This window comes from Myodes glareolus, chromosome 13 (genome assembly GCF_982192425.1).
Source record: "Myodes glareolus chromosome 13, mMyoGla1.1, whole genome shotgun sequence".
Lineage (NCBI taxonomy): Eukaryota > Metazoa > Chordata > Mammalia > Rodentia > Cricetidae > Myodes > Myodes glareolus.
The window spans coordinates 11498068-11515894 of NC_142038.1; the positions used below are offsets into that span (position 1 = coordinate 11498068).

General features: G+C 47.9%; 1 protein-coding gene across 4 annotated transcripts in view; it reads right to left on the minus strand.

Moving 5' to 3' along the window:
* Positions 1–17827, minus strand: part of St8sia5 (ST8 alpha-N-acetyl-neuraminide alpha-2,8-sialyltransferase 5) — a 72594-nt gene that overhangs the window by 17933 nt on the left and 36834 nt on the right. For all 4 annotated transcript variants that reach the window (XM_085676400.2, XM_085676401.2, XM_048419475.3 and 1 more), the window contains one exon: positions 9994–10086. In XM_085676400.2, coding sequence (XP_085532526.1) covers positions 9994–10086 — 93 coding nt within the window. The remainder of the gene's footprint in view (positions 1–9993; positions 10087–17827) is intronic.

Consider the following 17827-nt stretch of genomic DNA (forward strand, 5'->3'; position numbering starts at 1 on the left):
GGGTGCTGCTTACTGGCTGCTCTCTGTGGCTTGCTCAGCCTGCTCCCTTATACCATCCAGTACCCCCTGCCCAGGAGAGGCACTACCCACTGTGAGCTGGGCCCTCCCACATCAATCATCAATTAAGAAGCTATCCCACAGACTTGCCCACACGTCAGTCTCATGGAGGTGTTTTCTCAGCTGAGGTTCCCTCTTTTCAGATGACCCTACCTTGTGTCAACTTGACAAAAACTAACAAGCAAATGCATACAGGTGGTACTGATATCCCAGGATGTGGACGTGACTTGGGGCAGTGGGAGGGAGCTCTCAACAGATTGGGTTCAAGCTGTCCCTCCAAAAATCCAACAAAGTAGGATTGGAAAGACAGGAAGAGAGTTTAATAAATATGGCCCAGGTTAATTGTACTGGGGAAGTGGAAGACATCAGTATCTCAGCATGTCCTTGGAGTTCTGACACGGGCTACCATCTAAACAGAGGAAGAACTGAGGTCGGTTGAGAGGTTTGAATGATTGAGCAATCTCTGTGAACTCAGGGCTGGCTGATCATTGCCTCAGTTCTGGTCCTACTTGTCATGGATTGTGGGAGCATCCTGATGTTTTTCAGATGATTGAAGCTGTTTAGAGGGATAGCCCTGGTTCCCCTCCTAAGGAGATTGGTCTCCAAGGCTCTGCTGTTTTGGAATCCAAGGTGATTGTGGATTTATGGCAGTGACTGGGACCTGCTGGATCTGTCTCAAGGCAGTCTGGGACAGAATGCCATAAAGTTTGGGCAGAGGAGATGGCTCAGTCAGCCATGCTCCTGCCTTGCAAACACACAGAGTACTAGCTTGTAAAAAGCCAGATGTGATGGAAGGTGGGAAGTGGCTAGCCCCCAGGATCACAGGGTTCACCTCTACGTTTAACAGAAACTAGGGACGTTTGTCCCCAAACATGACCAATCACTCACTGCCTACAGGGAGGACACAGGTAAGTGGAGGAAGGACAAACAGACGATGGAATCCAAGGAATTTGGTCTGAGGTGAAGTTCAGACACTTCCTAACCACAGGATGCCACACCAGGTATTAACTCTCCGACCCTCAGTTTTATCTATGAATTGGACTTCATGGATTTTTTTAAAATTAATTTATTTTTATTTTATGTATATGAGTGTTTTGTCTACATATATGTATATGCACTACATAGTGGCAAGGCCAGAAGAGGGTGCTGGAATTCTTGGAACTAGAGTTAAAGACTATTGTAAACCTCCATGTGGCTGCTGGGAACTAAACCCAGGTCCTCTACAAGACCAGCCAGTACTCTTAGCCACTGATCCGTCTCTCCAGCCCCTTGCAGACTTTAAAAATCATTAAATAAGATGACACAAGAACTGGGCAGGCGCACAGCACACAGGCAGGAGACATAGGTTATTGTTATTGTTGAGCCAATTTGACTAGGCTCTCCGCCAGTCCCTGGACTTTTTGCAAAGCCTGCACACCCTCATTCCACACCCTTGATAGTTCTCCCTATAGGATAAATACCAGAGGGCAGGAATGGTCTGAGTTCCTCACTAACTCAGCAGGTACTGGAAAGACTGTGCTGAGTATAACAACAGACTAAGGAGTTCGTTAACGAGTCTGAGTCTAAATCCAGTCTATTAATAAATAGACTCTACATGGCCAGGCGTGCAAACACCACATCTCCCTACGTGCATGGAGATCCCAGAACAACAACAAAGACATGCTGGAAAGAAATACAGGCTGCCTTGTCTGGGAACAGCAAAGGCTAGGAAGAAAAATAGAGAAGTGAAGGCCACATCGTTAGTCAGAAGCCTTCTCGAGGAGGTGTGCCTTGCACAGGATCTTGAAATAATGTAGATGTGGGTCATGTGACTATCTGGGGGCAGTGTAGCTCAGTCAGAGTGAGTACCAAGGCCCTGAGGCAGGAGCATGCTTGATAGTTAAAGACAGAAGCCCTCTCCTCCCGCAGAAAGCAAGCTAACAGCACCCTGGCTCACCCACTGCTCCTCCCCCTCAGCCCATAGGACATGAGAGAACAGGTGTTACCACACAACAGCACCCCAGCTCACCCACAGTCCCTCCCCTTACCTCCCCGCAATCACAGCCCCCTAGCGCAGGATCCACAACTGCCTCAAACACTTCAGAGAAACACAGCGCTGCCAACACTCCAGGCCGCGGGACCAAAGTTTGTCTGTTCTCAGCATCCAGATCCTATTCTGGGTGTTTCCAATGCCTTTGTCACATCCTGGATCAAGGTCAGGGCTAGACACCCAGCCTGGAGTCCTGGCTGCATCCCCAACTCATAGTGTGACCTGGGTAAGTCATTTAATCTCTCAGGAGACTCTGTTTGTCTGTGAGGTCGCCCTTGGACCCTCGGCCATGCCCATCTCAAAGGTTGTTCGAGAGAACAAATGGAGTCACACATATAAAGTGCACTGTAGGATGCTGTTCTGATTCAGAGCCATCTTCACCTTAAAGATGATGGGTTGACCCAAACCACCTCTCCCTTCTCTTGTGGCATCACTGTCATTCCAGAAGAGAAACAAAGTCATTCAAACTTGCCAGGATGAAGAATGACAGGGAGGTGTGTCTCTGTGGAAGAGGACTCTCAACAGGTCCACAGAAAGGGGGGGCTGAGTCAAGGACAGGATGACAAAGTCCCCCCCCAAAAAAATTCTAAAGCCAGGAGCAGTGGGCAGGGGCATGGCCCTAAAAGAGTATCGGTTGTAAGTGACCATGAGCCATCAAGGCGGTGCTTGAGCTCAATGTGAGAGGGTATGCCTAGCCTGTGTGAGGTCTCGGGGTAGACCTCCCTCCACCTTCAGGAGTGAAGGGAAAGCAAAACAGAGAGGCAAAACCATCCAGTCTCATCCACACACTGAAACTTCTCCAACCAAATATGAAGGGAGAAAAGTGGGGAAACTGGACAACCCTTCCTTTCTAAGGCCCATAGCACTCCCAGTTAAAGACGCAAGCACTCTGCAGCATGTCTCAAGCATCTTCAGACACGGAACCCCTACCAGCTTCTAAATGTTTTCAGAATGAATATGAACATGTGGCCAAGGGTAACTAAATCTATCTGGAGGAGGCAGAACAAGATGAATTTCCCGGTAAAATGACCACAGAGAAACCACTGCAAAACAAGAGGCTGAAAAGACATCCTTGATGCCCCCAAAGATATCCAGGACAAGGCCACATCCCTGAGAGCGAGGCAAGGATTCTCTAAGAACAAAGCGGAGGCTCTGGAGAGAGAGTGCACAGGAAGAGCAGGTAGGTGGCATTAAGGAATTTTACCAGGATAGAGATGCAAAGGGCAAACAGAGAAAGGATAAATTTAAAAGATGCAGGGAGAACCTGTCTCAAAGAAATACAGGTCGGGGGGTAATCGAAGAAAACATCAGAAATCCATCTTCACACTCAGAGACATAAAGAGAGAAAGAGAGGGGAGAGAAGGAGGAGGAGGAGAGGGAGGGAGGGAGGGAGAGAGAGAGATCATTTAGACATGAAGGACCCAAACCCTCCCCTCTCACCCACTGCTTTCTGAGACTCGACTTGAGAATGGATAGAAGTACGGAGGAAATGTGGATCATTTCTGCGTTCTTGAAAGGCAGAGGGAATTTTAACAGCCTTTGAGGTGCAGGGTCTGGAAATACTGCCTGTAGCTGATAGGAAACCCATCCACGGAAGAGCTAGAGCTAAGCTTGGGTTAGTCTGTTTAACATTGTTAAAACAAAATACTCTTGGCTGATTACTTACAAAGGAAAAGATCTATTTATAGTTCCGGATCAGATGACCCCATCTGCTTAGTCTCTGGCGAGGGTACCAAAGGCTGTCACCCGACAGGGCAGAAAGCTTAAGAGAGTCAGGAGTCAGATTTAATCTTTTATAGCAATGAAATATCTCTCTGTGTGTATGTGTTTTGTGTGTGTGTGTGTGTATGTATGTGCGTGCATGTGTTCATGTCTGCACACGTGCATTCAGATGCACACACAAGCATTGTGTGTGTGGAGACAGCAGCAGCTGACTTCCTCAGTCACACTCCACCTCATTTTGGGGGGCAGGGTCTCTCACCAGACCTGGAGCTCACCAATTCAGCTAGACTAGCCAGCCAGAGGAGATCCAGGGGTCTTCCTGCTCCACCCCTCCAGCACTGGAGTTACAGGTGCACACACCAAGACACCTAGCTTTTGTGTGGGTTCTGGGCACCCTAACTCAACCTTCATGCTTATGTGGTTTTACCAAATGAGCCATCTCCCCAGCCATGCAGCCTAGTCTTGAGGAAACATATTTATTCTGTGAGACCATCTTTAATCTCTTCTAAGGGTGATGTCCCCAATGATCTAAATGCCTCCCTCTAGGCCTCACTTCTTAAAGGCCCACCACCTCAAGCTTCGAGCACATAAACCCCTTGGGGGGTAAACCACATCCAAACCATGACACCCTTAAACTAGGGAAATGTGAGGAGGGGGCTGGGCCTGAGGGAAGGAGGTGGAGTCCTCACCTACCAAAGCAGAAGATCTAGGAATGTGGTTGGTGGGGGGTGGGGTGGGGTAAGGGGGTCCCCAGCAGCATGCATACATTCCTGAGGAGGGTAAGGAGGGTAGACAGAAGAAACAGCTGAGAATCATGGGAATGGAGCTAGGGTGAGAAGGCTGGACTGGCTCTGAGTTTTAGTACTAGAAGCTTCTGTGGTTTACATCATCACAGTGCGGTCTCGCTGCCCTCCCGCGTTCTCCCATGTCCCCAGGGCCTTCTGTGTCTTCCTACTCTGTGTGCACTCCATTCTTATCTGCTTTCTCCACCACCTGCTCTTTGTATAAGTTTGGGCTGAGTCCATGTGGTGTCCGAGATCCCCGAGATCTCACGGCCTGACTGCACTGAACTCTGACCTGGCAGAACACACAGGCTTTTGAAAGCCTTCTGGGCTGAGCTTCGAGAGACATGAAGGACCTCCCAGGTCAGAGAGGGGGATTTTTTTTGCCAGCAGCCATGGCTTCTAGCCGCTCTGTTTGGCCTCATTGCTGGGCTCTGCACCAAGTCAGCCCAGAAGGAAAGGGAAGGAAGCCAGACAGGTTGCCACAGGAGTTCTCAAGCAAACCCCCCATGTGGGTGGAACATGGGCAGCACCTGAAGGTTTGCCTTTAAAAACAGAGACACTCAAATGACTAGAATCAGACATAAATAATTTGAACAAGAATCAGCAACGGACCTTGTCCTGACAAATAATCTCAGAGTGATTCGTGGTGCCTCAGACACTGTCAGGAAGCAGGGCACTCTCCCTCTGGAGGTTTCTGGCTGACTGATTTTTACAGTTGATTTGAGAAATTTTGGATCAAAAATACTTCTATGGGAATCACACATCTTCTTGTGTCCTCAGACAAAATACCCGTTGACACTCTGTGTGCCGGAAGGAACATGCCTCCCTCCACCCAGCTTCCTCCATCCACAGAAGGGATTTGACCTTTTCCCTATTATTCAGGTCAGCCCTGCTGTGATGCAGGTTGTGGGATGAGGCTAGAACTCAGCAAAATCTGAGAGTGCCCAGATAATAACCTGGACAGAAGCCAGCCTCTGAGCTCTCTGACATCTCCCATGGAGGACCACAAACCCTCAGTAACCCTCAGTTTAGGAATTACCCAGGAAGGGGGGCACTGGGCTTGCCATTGCCTGACACACCACGGACTGATACGACTGATACCCTGTGGATGGCCTAGTCTGGCCTGTACTCCTTCCTATATTTCTACAACTCAAGTCCCCAGATGAGACAGCTGTCATGGAAGAGAGATCCTAACAAGACTAAGTCTGAGGTTACCAGTTGGGATTGCTATTCATCCCAGGAGTCCATCCTGAGGAGTGAGACAAGGTATCCTGAGGACAGATGAGAACTCATGCAACTGTGAAAAGACCAATACATCACCAAAAAAGAGCCTATGATCTACTGATATGGAATGCCCTTTTGTATGCTGTGAATATGTTTTATCACCATTGGTTAATAAAGAAGCTGATTTGGCCAATAGCCAGGCAGGAAACTCAAGCAAAGATAAAGGGAAAAAGAAGGCGGAGTTAGAGAGATGCCAGCAGCTGCCAGAGAAGCAAGATGTGAAGTAATGCCACAGCCACGTGGCAATACATAGATTAACAGAAATGGGTTGGTTTAAGATGTAAGAGCTAGTGAATAATAAGCCTGAGCTAATAGGCCAAACACTTTGTAACAACTATTAAGCCTCTCAGTGTTTACTCGTGAACTGGGGGGTGGGAGAGAAACCTCTAGTTACAAGGGACAATAGTTACAAGGGAAATCCGAGATTGCTCTTCACATCCCCGCAAGTCTTCATCTGTAGGTTCAAACCAAAGTATCTTGGTAATTTCTCACCTGGTCTCTAAGTATCAGCTGTAACAGGATACAGCTGTTTTATTGGCTGAATTGTGTCTCCCCAAAATTCACATGTGGAAGTCCTAACCTCAGTGTGACTGTATTTGGGGAAGGGGTCTGTAAAATCTAAACTAGACAGGAATGAAGTCACTTGAGTGAGCCCTGGTCTGGGATGACTGGTGTTCTTGTAAGAAGAGCGTGAGATGTAAGACAAAGACACGGTGAAAGGATGGCCATGAGTGAATCAGAAAGGGAGGCCCTAGGACCCCTGTTCTTTATTCTCCTGCTGCCAGAACAGGGAGGAAAAATGACTCATCGGGGCTAAAGAGATGGCTTAGCAGGATGAGCACCTCCTTGGAAGCATGAAGAGTGGAATTCAGAAAATGCTGGTTAGGCACAGTGGACTAACTGCCTGTAATTCCAGCCTCAGAAGGCTAAGATGGAGGATTCCAAAAACACGTGGGATAGCAAGACTAGGCATACCACTGAGTTCTGGGCTTGATGAGAGCTCTCACCTCAATGAAAAAGATGGAAGAGCAATAGAGGATGATGCTTGATATCTCAACATCTAGCCTCCAAAGCATACACATACGGAAAAAAGAAAGAAACTAAGTGACTTGGAATTTTGTGGTGGTGGCCCCAGAAAACTGATGTGGGGCACAACAGCATCATACAGAAGATCTGGAGGTAGAAGGATGAGAAGTCATGAAGACAGTTTACATGCTTCCTCGGCACTTTCAGTCCAGACCTTGAAGTGCCCGTGAAGAAATTATACATTTTCTAATTTAAAAGTTAACTGTTCTTCCTTTGAAAACTCCAATAAATACTGCCAACAAGAACTCTCTGGGATCCCAGTCAAGCATGTAAAGGCCTCAAATATTTTAATTCTGAGAAAAGATAATCAGGGACCTTCTGCTTCCGAATTAAGCTCCCAACTAAGGTCTGGGTAGGCGTTGTCATGTAACTCCTTGGAAGCATTCCAAAACATCTATCAGACCACACTCCTAGGCACTGCCTCAAATCCTATCCACAGGGTCCCAAGGTCCTCAGGAAAGGATCTAGGTGACTCCTATGGTGCCACTGCTTCCATCTTCCCCTCACATGCTGACCCACAGCTGCTCTGGTCCTGCACATCCAGGACCCAGCAGCATCCTTCCTGTTTCAAGACCTCATATGGATTGGCCCATTTGGGATCTTCTTAGCCTAGTTAACAACTATCACCCTACAGACCAGAACTCTCTCCACCCTTCCTTAGCAAACCTTTGCCTGGCATCACCCACCCTTGGTCAAGTTCCCCACTACCCTAAGAGTTTGTCTCCTTAGAGTTACTCATGTCTATTTCCCCATTGGTCGATGGATTTCCTGAGAGCTGCGACCACAGCGGTGCATACTCAGTGCAATGAACAGCACACAGCAGAAGGTAGCTTCATTCATCTCTAGAAAGGGCACATAGATCACCAATCATGACAGGGCCATAGCCAATATAGATAATCCAGCTGGGCTATCTAAGGCCTTACTCTTGGGACTTTCAGCAGCTGCATATGGAGGCTGCTAGTTTGGACCTTACGCATCTCCTAAAAGCTTTTGCGTTGAGGGCTGTTTCTCAGGGTGGTGCTATGGGGAGGGTGAGGGACTTTTAGGAGGCAAGGCCATGTGGGAGGTCTCAAGGTCATTAGGACTGGCCCTTGAAGGACCAGTGGGAACCTGGTCTTTTTCTCTTTCTGCTTGGTCATGAAGACAGCAGCTTTGCTCTCCCTCCTGCTCCCTGCGACAGCATGCTTCCGCCTCAGCACAGCCACCAAAACAACGGGCCTGCTCACCTTGTGAGGACCTGACTTTGCAGACTCCATTTTAAAGAAGGGGATTCATCCTAAGCCATATGGTGACTGGGAGCCTACCTCAGGTCCAGGAATGTGCTGCGATAGTGAAATTTGAAAGTATACTCTAGAAATAGCCAATTAGGGAGCTAAGGAGCAGGTCATAAAATTTAACGAGGCCCAGATGTTTTCTGCAGACACCCTAGCCCTCACAGACATCTTGACAGCCATTTATGGTCCTTGGTTAACAGTTTGCGCCCAAAGTTTGATCAATGATTTCAGAAATCATCTTACTCTGTACCCCCTTCGCCCAATCCCAAGACCCCAAAACATGTATCCACCCTCCTTGCAGCTGTTCCCCTTTAAAAACTCTCCTCTCCCCAGCCCGGGGCTTACTCTCTCCTCGCCCACTGAGTTAATGTGTTGGAAGAGTGTGGTCCTCACTCGAATTTGTTAAACAAAAAATGTGGTTTTTTGCATCAGAAATCGGCTCCGTGGGTTCATTTGGGGTTCAGTGACATGGGCACAACAATCTCCAAGTTATTACCTCATTATATATTCACTCTAGTGATGGAAAGTTCGCTGGTGCAGATTCTGTGGCAAACTCAGAAAGACTGCTGTTGCCATAGGAGAGAGGAACGGAAAGAAAGAGAGTGGAATATCCACACCTACTGAGTGCCACTGCCGGCCCCACCGCAGCCCCCCAGTGGGCGCCTGCTATCTATTTTACAAACTATTTCCACCAGTCGGCAGCAATGCCTAAGAAGTAGGTAACGCCGCGTCCATTTTATAAGTTAGGAAAGGCTCAGAGAAATTAAGTAATTTATTTGCCTGATAATTAGAGCTGGCAAAGCCCAAAATTAGCTTTCAGTCCCAGGTCTGCCTGAACCCAAAGCCTATACTTTCTCCGTGACTCACACTACCTGGCTTCTGACTGCCAGCCATGGGCAGAGTCCTTGGGATCATGTCAGAGGGCCATGTGTCCAGATAAGTATCTAACATTACCTCCGTATAAATTTTATTTTGTCCACGTCCAGATGTAATTGTTTCTAAATACATTCAGACCCTGGCATAACTATCATCCAGACACCCCAGGTAGGTCTGCTGGCTTCCGGGGAGTCGGAGAAGACTGAAGTGAACGGCCAGCTGTGAGGCTCAGGGCTTCCTCCCACCGGCTGGAGGAGCACTGCAGATGATGGACTATGGGATGGGATGGGATGGGATGGGGTGGGATGGGATGGGGAGGCTCCTTTGCCATTTCTATAGCAGTGTGTTGAAGGAATCTCCACACAGAGATGTTGCTTGTGCACCGACATGCTGCAAGGCTACCCTAGACCTTCAGGAACTAGAACGGGGTGAGAGAGAGATACTTCACTGCGTAACATTTTGTGACACTTGGATTTTCATCACTTAAATAATTGACAAATCAAAACCTTCAAAGAAATTAAAATTGTCAAAGACAGCATCAAGTGGGCCAGGCTTACCCCGACCATACAAAACACTGAATTTCAGGTCTGACAGTCCAGGGCCTCTTAGGTTTCTACCCAACAGGAGCCCTGCAATGATAATTGAGGCGGCTGGTAACTGAGCTGGGGACTTTCACACCCCATCAGCAGAGGTGACCTTGCAAACCTAGCCTTGGTGACCAAACAGCTTCCAGGGCCTTCTAATGCCAGTGGAAGGTCTGAGTTCCAGGCTATGATGTCTACTTTGTGTTTCTCGTCCCCTTCGGTTCTGGGGTCTACTCACCCCACCCCACCTCCACATGCGACTTGTACCACTCCCAGCCCAGGCAGAGCACACTCACATGGACAGCACCTTCACGTCCAGGATCTCCTGCCTCAGCTCCAGGCATCTTGTGGAGTTAAATTCTAAAGGCCCCTTGTAAAATTCAAAGTACCTGAGAACCAACAGAGACAAAGGTTACACAGAGAAGCAGCCCGGGTTTTCTAGGCCCCGCCATGGGTCCTTCTGTGAGAAGGAGCTCATCCTAGTCCAACAAATAAAACCAACCAACCCACCCCATCGCAGGACCCAGTAGGGTGCTGGCTCCAGGTAGGAGCAACCATACTGCACTATAAGCGCGTATAGGAACAAAGCCCCCTTGGGCCAACACTGAAAGGTGGCCACAGGCTTCATTGTAAAACTGTGAGGGAGGAGAGGGGGTGGGCTTTAAGCACTCTGATCAGACAGAGTGGGAGACCGGCAGCACCCAGCAGCCAATCTGGGAGGCAAGCAGTGAGTTACCCCATCATTTCTTGCCCTTTCTGTCTTTCTCCGACTCTTAAGACAACGTCCTATGACACAGACACAGGCAGAGCTCAGATTGCCCCAGATTTTTCCATTTACAAAGCATTTCCATTCCCATCTGCTCCCTCACTGTTCTTGTTCATGCCACGCTGTCTCGGAGACATGACCACTCTTGCCCCATCTGTTTACCACAAGAGCTGGTATACCCACAGCCCTAGAGTCCAGAGTCACCTTCCTGGGCAGAAGCCAGGTGATCCTTTCCTCATGGGTCTCTCCCACTTCCAAGGTGGTTCTGTAGCTGGAGCTACTGGAGCCAGGAATGTGGGATCCCAAGACAGCAGCAGTCATGATTCAAAAAGGGTATACGGACTGCCGCACTAACCATGGGGTCAGTAGTCTCCTAACAGGTAACCCTCGAGAATCACAAGTGAAAGAGGCACCTGGAGCCATCACAGAGCCAGAACTGGAAAGTGCTGGAAATGTAGGCATCCTTGGAGCATGTCTTAGCATCTTCCAACCATGGCAGCAGCTACCACATATGCACCCTATTGCCAAGCCAATGTTGCAGACAAGAGTATGAGAGTAGAATGTTTGCCTAATGTGCTCAAGGCCACAAAAATAGACAAGAAATGTTCTACTTAATGGATTGTCTCCTAGTTCCAAAACAAATTGGCTCCATATCTTTATGTCATAAAAGAACTAAGCAGAGCTCTTAAGAACGAGGAATTGAGGATCTCTTTAACATCAAACTCATTCTCCTCTTGTTTCTGAGTTTCTCTCTCTCTCTCTCTCTCTCTCTCTCTCTCTCTCTCTCTCTCTCTCTCTCTCTCTCTCTCTCCAAACTCAGCTTCAGAACCTAGATCAAAGGTCTGCGCCTTTGGTACTCATGTGGCCCCTGCCCCTGGGCTCTATGTTGAGGACTTCGGACCACCAGACCTTGAATTTCCTGTGAACAACTTGTTTTCCTCTGCTCTGAGCAGCCTGCAGCTGCTCTGAGCACGAGACCCTGATGGCAGGGGAATGGGTTCTGATGAGTCTGCAGCTGAAAGATCTCAAGAGCTGGGGCATGGCCGAAGCCCAATATAAGCTGTCCGTGAGCACAATAAAGTGGGTATTCTTGGCACTCTTGTATCAAGGATGACCCATATCCCCATGTCTCTGTCTGTCTGTGTACGTGTGTTTTTAAATCTCCAGGCCCCTTTCCCGAGGCTCGCGTACCGTCTGCTAGCACAGGCACTACAGCTCTACACACTGTATCTTCATTAGAACAAATAACATCATATTATCATAATCTGCCTCCGGTCTATGGCCCTTCCAAATGGTGAGCATCTCAAATGTAGCGATTATGTCCTTGTCATTTCTCTCCCATCTGTCCTACAGTAGCAGGCACACTAAAGACTACATTTCCTAGACTCCTTTGAGGCTAAGGCTCTGGAGAGAATTTAGGTCCAACCAATCAGAAACATACTCCTGAGACTGATTCCAAGCTGCACCTTGAAAAGCATGAAAAGGACCTTGGGGCAGACAGAGGTGCCATGGTTCTCAAACACTACAGTCATAGCGGCAGCTTGCATGATGGTCCCATTGCACAATGCCATTGCTCATGTGACGGCTCATCTTAATTAGATCATGTGAGGTGGGGAGATCCACCTTCAGTCTGGATCTTCTGAGGTGGGAAGGTCCACCTTTAATGTGGACCACATCTTCTAGCAGGTCTTAGTCACTGTTCTTCTGCTGTGAGAAGACACCATGACCAAGGCAGCTCTTATAAAAGAAAGCATTTAATCAGGAACTTGGTTACAGTGTCAGAGGTTTTGTCCATTATCATCATGGTAGGGAGTATGGTGACATGAAGGAAATTGCTGGAACAGTAGCTGAGAGCTACATCCCGATCCATAGGCAGAGAGAGAGAGAGAGAGAGAGAGAGAGAGAGAGAGAGAGAGAGAGAGAGAGAGAGAGAGAGACTCTGAGCTTTGCATGGGTGTTTGAGACCTGAAAGCCCACCCCCATGCTTCCTCCAACAAAACCACACCTCCTAATCCTTACAAATAGTGTCACTCCCTGGTGACTAAGCATCCAACTATATGAACTTATAGGAGACATTCTTATTCAAACCACTATATTCCACTCTCTGTCCCCCATAATCTGGTAGCTATCACAGAATGCAAAATATGCATTCAGTCCAATTTTACAGTCTCAACTTTGTTTCAAAGTTCGAAGTCTCCCCTGAGACTCTTGGCAATCTCTCAACTACCGCTTCTTGCAAAATCAAAATCGAAAAAAGCAGATCACATACTTCTAACATACAGTGGCACAGGGTATGCATTACCATTCCAAAAGGGAGGAAAGGGGAGCATAGTGAGGAAATACTGAACCAAATAAGACTGAAAACCGACTGGGCAAACTCCAAACTCTACGTCTCCATCTCTGATGCCAAAGCACTCTTCAGATCCCCAACTCCACTTCTCTCGCTTGGGTTGGTTCCACACCACAGCTTTGCTTGGCAGGGATCCCACAACTCTGTCATCTCCAGCATCTTGGGATCTCCAAAGCGATCCAAGCTTCACCTTCACAGCTTCACACAATGCGCTCTCTGGGCCTTCATTCAGGGACATTCCCGACACACACCTGGCCTCAGCATCTTTTCTTAGCCATGGAGGGAGATTCCACAACTTGTTTCTTGTATCCTTGACTCTAAAACGAGAACTATGTGGCCAAGGCTCCCAAGGTTCTACTGTTTGATGGAGTTGGAACGTGGCCACTTCCTTTAATTACATTTATATCAGCTTTCTGTTGGCGGTGGTTTCTTTCGTGGCTGAAGCTTTTCTTTAACTCCTTTCCACAAACTGGTGAGGTGTTGCTCTGAGGTTACAACTCCCTTTATTCCATTTGGCACCAGTTTTTCTTTAAACCTCTTACATTCCTGAGCACTGGACTTAGCTCCATTACACCTTTTGGTGCTCCCTTTCTCTTCAAGCTACGCATATTGTATTGGAGTAGAATGTGGTGATTTGAATAAGAATGACCCCCATAGGCTCATGTACTTTAGTCACCAGGGAGTGACACTATTTGAAAGCATTAGAAGAATTATGAGGTATGGCCTTGTTGGAGGAAGTGTGTCACTGAAGGTGGGCTTTGAGGTTTCAAAAGCCCATACCAAGCCCAGAGTCTGTCTCTGCCTCCCTCTGTCTGGCTCTGGTTCTGGCTCTCTCTCCCGCTATGGATCAGAATGTAGCTCTCAGCTACTGCTTCAGTGGCTGTCTGCAAGTTACCATGTTCCCCACCATGATGATAATGGACTAAACCCAATTCAAATGTGCTCTTTTATGAGAACTTCCCTGGTCATAGAGTCTCTTCAAAGCAACAGAACAGTAACTAAGACAGAAACTGGTACCAGGAATGTGTCTCACTGTGACAGTCCTGACCACGATGTTTGTTGCAGGAACATGGAAGATCTGGATAACTGGAGTAGAAAAGCTATTGAGCACTTTAAGCAGGGGTTTACTGGGCCATCCTATTAGGAACATGGACGACAGTGGTGCTGAGAGTGATATAGATTATGATGGCCAGGCTCAAGAGGTTTCAGAGAACAAAAATATTAGTAAATGGCCTAGAAACTATTCTTGTGATGTTTTAGAGAATAATGTGGCTGCTTTCTGCCCTTGTCCAAAAATATCTACCTGAGGCTAAATTGAAGAGCTTGGGATTAATGGAAGAGGCGAAGGAGATTTCAAGGCAGCCTAGTATTGACTGTGCTGTGTGGTTATTGGTAATCACTCATATGTAGAGCTATAATGAAAAGTAGCAAGCCAGTAAGCAGCACCCATCCATGGGCCTCTGTATCAGCTCCTTGTCTCCAAGTTCCAGCTCTGCTTGAATTCCTGCCCTGACTTCTTTCAATGAAGAATTACAATGTGGACATGTAAGGCAAATAAACCATTTCCTCCCCAGCTTTCTTATGGTCATGATCCTTCCTTCCTTCCTTCCTTCCTTTCATTCATTTTTGTTTGTTTCAGTTTTTTTTTCTTTGAGATAGGGTTTCTCTGTCTCCTGGAACTCACTCTATAGACCAGGCTGGCCTTGAACTCAGAGATCTGCCTGCCTCTACCACCTGAGTGCTATGATTAAAGGCATGTGCCACCACCACTCAGCACATGGTGCTTCATCACAGCAACGGTAACCCTAACTAGGATCCAGGATATATAAAGGATGTGGAAGAAAGAAGCTTTTGGTCTCCGCCTGCTTGCTCTCTCACTGTTAGCCCATTCCTTCCCTAGCCTTGGAGTCTACTTCATGATTCCAGGGTACACTGAAGAGCAGCTCAGACATCCGGTCTCATGGACTGAACTACTGCATCCTGGGACTGTCCACGGGTAGACAGCCATTGTTGGACTAGCAGGATAATAGCTTGTAAGTTACTCTAATAGATTCCATTTTATATTATATTATATTATATTATATTATATTATATTATATTATATTATATTATATTCATTCTTTCACTATACTCATTCTATATTTCATTGTTCCACTAGATAACCCCAAGTAATTCACTAAGCCACTCACTCATATTTTCTCGAAGATTCTGAGCTGGGAGTGCCCTTAATAAATCCCTTTCTCCTTGAAGTAGTTGATGAGCATTCTGTCATCTGCAGCTAAGAACAAGGGGTCAGCTTGGGGCCACCACACAAGCCCGTGACCTCGGTGCTACCTCATGCATTTTTCCAGTCACACAGCGGAAAGTAAGGTCTGATGTCTTGCAGCAGGCAGTCTCATTTGCAACCGGACCCTACAGGTGTCACCAAGCCACTGGAACCGCAGGCTGAGTGAAGTCATGATCTTTGACTGCCACTAAGAAAAACTCCAGATACAAATGTTTGTCAATAAGCCTAGCACAGCGGTTCTCAACCTGTGCATGGTGACTCATTTGAGGGTTAAATATCAGATTATTAGATATCCTGCATAGCAAATATTTACATTATGGTTCATAACAGTAGCAAAATTACAGTTATGAAGTAGCAACAAAAGTAATTTTGTGATTGGGGGGGTCACCACAACATGAAAAACTGTGTTAAAGGATCACAGCATTAGGAAGGTTGAGAACCATTGGTCTTCGGAGAGCTGGAGACTTGTCAACATTACTCCCATGTGTACACGTCATCTGGGTCACTTCCTCTGTCTCTTTTCTCTCCTGCTTTGAACCAAGGCAGCGTCTTCCCTCTGACCAGACTCCCCTCCCCTCTGCCCAACCATCCTTCCTTTTTCCCTCCAGTCCTCCTTTCTCCTGAATCCCTAACATTGCTCAAACAGGCAACTGAACTGTTCTAAGCAGTCTTTGTGCCATGTGTCCAGGGTTCTAGGTCGAGAGGTTTTCAGAGCTAGACTCCACCCCTTCTTAGCCACTGCTATAATCTGAGTGTTTGGGGTCCCCCAGAATCCAAGCTCTGAGATGAAGGGATTAGGGGGCGATGGGATTAGATGAGCCCTCTGTTTTTATCCACCCTAGATGGATAAGATAGAGTCCAGATAAAAGTCCTTATAAAACAGGACTGAGAGAGACACTTTGTACCCCCTACCACACGAGGATATGGGAAGAAGGCACGTCTATGAACCAGAGAACAAACCTTCTGAAATTCGGACTCCCAGTCAAATCTCAAGAAATAAATTTCCACTGTTTGGCAGCACCTCAGACTACGTACTCTGTTTCAGCAGCATGAATGAACCCAGACAGCCATTTTAGCCCTGCCACTTCTAGCCTTAGCCACGTCAACACTAGTCTAGGAAGACCGAGTGCTACGCGAGCAACCGTGATGCTGTTGACATTTCCAGGGAAGCGTATCACACAGGAAGTGTTAAGAAGCGCTCACCCCCATCGCCCTGCCATTGAAGGGCGAGTGCTGCCAGCAGACACCACAGGGAGACCCAGGAGTGCAACACTGGCTTCTCTGCCCTCAGCTGGTTGACAGCGGAGCTGAGTCAGGGATGAATAACGCAGAAGTTTCTCTACCATCTGTTCCAGTGACGCTGCCTTCTGCTGAGCTCACTAAACCTCCTTCCGCCTCCTCCTGGCGACAGCCCATGCCAAGTCCTGCCTGGTATTAGATGTCCTTGATCGCCCTGCCTCTGCTAAGCACTACAGGTATGAAGACTGTCACTGCTGGGCATGGTGGTGCACTCCTTTAATTCTAACACATGGGAGGCAGGGGGAGGCTGATCTCTGTGAGTTCTGGGCCAGTCAGGGCTATATAGTGAGACCCTATCTCAAAGAACAAAAAGGGTGTTTCTGAGGCCTTGATCGCTGGGCCCTGCCCACCCTAAAGGACTGTCCCTCTCAGGGTTTCTAGAACTGTGACAGACTAGCCTTGGAGTGTCTCTCCCACGCCACTCACTCAAAACAGCCATTCCCAGATCCTTCCTTCTCCACTTTGCACACTCTGTGCCTATCATCCTTGCCCTACCCACCCTAGGGCCAGGGATAGACAACCTTGAGCAGCCGCCCCACGGAGCCTGAAGACCGAAACCCCTGCCTTGCCAGTCCCTACCCTCAGGCCACTGGTCACACTGCCACCATACTGCCTCCTAACTGGCCTAGGACTTTTTATCGGCCCAGTGTGGAGAGCTGTGCCCTTGTTTCCGGAACTAGTGAGTATAAAACCCCTTCCCTCATGACAGGCATCTGCATTTTTGTATCTTACCATTTCTGATTAACACAAATCCTAGGCCCCTGAAACACCCTTAGCCAAGTCATCCAAAGTGCTCTGTGACTGTGTTTGAAGCCTCAGCTCTGCAGTCGGAAAAAAAGAAATGAACAATTCTTGCTTCTTTCCCCCACCCTTGCTGGGCTCTGCTCTTGGGGGTGCACTGTTCCCACCTGATCTCTACGGATGACACATTTGATGACACAGCATTTCAAGGAGCACAGCCAGACCGGGAACCTCGAAGTTCTGCCTGTGACAGGAAGCCTGAGAGGCGCAGCTCGCGGAAGCTGGGCAAACCAGGAGTACTCTGGGGCCAGGAAAAGGATGCTCACATTCTTTTGTGTATTCCCTCATGACAGTGGCAGGTGCAACATGCAAGAAAAAACTGCGGCCTGCAGGAAGAATCGCATGTGTGCGTGGCAGTGCCGGGGAGGGGTGGCCTGTGAGGAGATGTTCCTGGGACCTCTGAGAGTCATGGGATGGGGGCAGCTCTTACTCTTAAAATGCCTTTTCTATGTTGTTTCCTGTAACGGAGTGACGATTCTTTTGCTTCTGGAAATCGCTGAGATATGTTCTTTGCTTTTAAACTGCAGACCTCCCTATAAATACTCCCTGGCTTCACTTGCGCGCGTGGGGAATCTGACCAAAGTGCCCCCCCCCCCCCCGCCTTCACTAACTCCCCAGGCTTTGTAA